The following is a 1,495-nucleotide window of genomic DNA, read 5'->3' on the forward strand; positions in this document are numbered from 1 at the left end:
TGCTTTGAGAGAGTGTGGGTGTACTGGGGTGCCGGTGAGAGAAAGAAGTCTATGTGTTGTAACAATTTTCACATAGTGATATTTTCTAGTTATCATTTGATAACGGCCATGGTTTTTTCTCCGGTAATTGGAGTTTCCACGTTAAATTCTTGTGTTGTAATTGTGTCTATTTTATTTCTCTGTCAAAGGTGTTTTCTCAAGGGGGAATGGTGTCTTATTCCCAACAGATATTTTATTCAAATGGCCAACCCTCCAACTACAAGCTAAGCGTTGATTAGTGAAAACAATTGGAGCATACAAGTACAACATTAAAAACACGCACAAGCTAATTAAGGTTGATAGGATACATAAATATATATGGTCTTTATCTAGAAGACATTAGCGTAGACCACATCATCCGCTTGCGACATCGATTACTGTCTTCAAGGATGAAGAGAACGACCATGAACGAATTAGATTTATCTGACGACCGTCAAGCGAGCCGGCGGAAGAAAAACCAAACTTGACCCTCTCCGGAAGCTTCTCTTTCAAATCAACAACTTCTGAAATAGTAACAATTTCGCCACTCCTGTTCTTCACAGCAACACTCAATGTCTTTGATGAAGAGTCGTATATTACAGTCACCTCAACCACTGATCCACTCTGTCTATTCCACTCTACAGTCTTCAATGAAACAACAGAGTTGACATCAATTCCAACGTGACTATGAGGTGGGTCCCTATACCTGTCGTTGGAAAAGGTATCAAACTCTACGCCAACAAATTCACCCACACCGCTTGGATCAGCGACTCCGAGAGCGCCGCCAGTTGCGCCGGGAGGAATCTGAGTATTTTCTGGTGCAATGAAAAAGACAATGCCGTCGGCGGGAGTGAAAGCTTGATAATCCGTTAACTGGAAAGAGAAGGAGGTGATGAAGTTGGCGACATTTCCGCTGGCAGTGTCCCAAAGGCGTACGGGTGGCGCGTACAGAACACGGCCTGTGCTGCCGGGACTAGTGAAGTCGGTGAGGAGCACGTTGCCATCTGTAAGAATGGTGGCATCACCTTGGAGTTCTATTGCTGGGTTGCCATGGCTGAAAGGGTCGAAGTTGAAGGAAACAAATTCAACTATTTCAATTGAGTTCGCCTTCTTACTTGCTACTAGCAAGAGAAAGAAAGTCAGAACAACCCAAAATGGTTTCATGGTGGGAAATTCAATACTAACAATAAGGTTAATTGGTTTTGGAATGGTTGTGATGATTGCCATTGGGGTTTCTTTCATATATTTATACACGCATGCACAAGGGTAATGCATGCTTACGAAAACAAAATACTCTAAAGAAAAAGTCTGAAATTTGGATCACTTAACCGTAAAAAAAAAATGATTAATCATATATTATTAGATGTCATTTTATATCATTAAAAATATTGATGATGATTAATTGATGACTAAACATCACAAATTCTAGTGCTCTCTAGCACTCATCTACTCTAAATATATGTATAGAAAAACTCTT

At 40.5% G+C, this 1,495-nt stretch overlaps 1 protein-coding gene across 1 annotated transcript; it reads right to left on the reverse strand.

The window, feature by feature from the left end:
- On the reverse strand, nt 215-1,276 carry LOC107619743 (galactose-binding lectin-like). The gene has a single exon (XM_021110609.1). The coding sequence runs from the start codon at nt 1,258-1,260 to the stop codon at nt 394-396; it is 867 nt and encodes a 288-aa protein (XP_020966268.1). The 5' UTR covers nt 1,261-1,276; the 3' UTR covers nt 215-393.

The sequence above is a fragment of the Arachis ipaensis genome, chromosome B09, assembly GCF_000816755.2.
Source record: "Arachis ipaensis cultivar K30076 chromosome B09, Araip1.1, whole genome shotgun sequence".
Classification (NCBI taxonomy): Eukaryota; Viridiplantae; Streptophyta; class Magnoliopsida; order Fabales; family Fabaceae; genus Arachis; species Arachis ipaensis.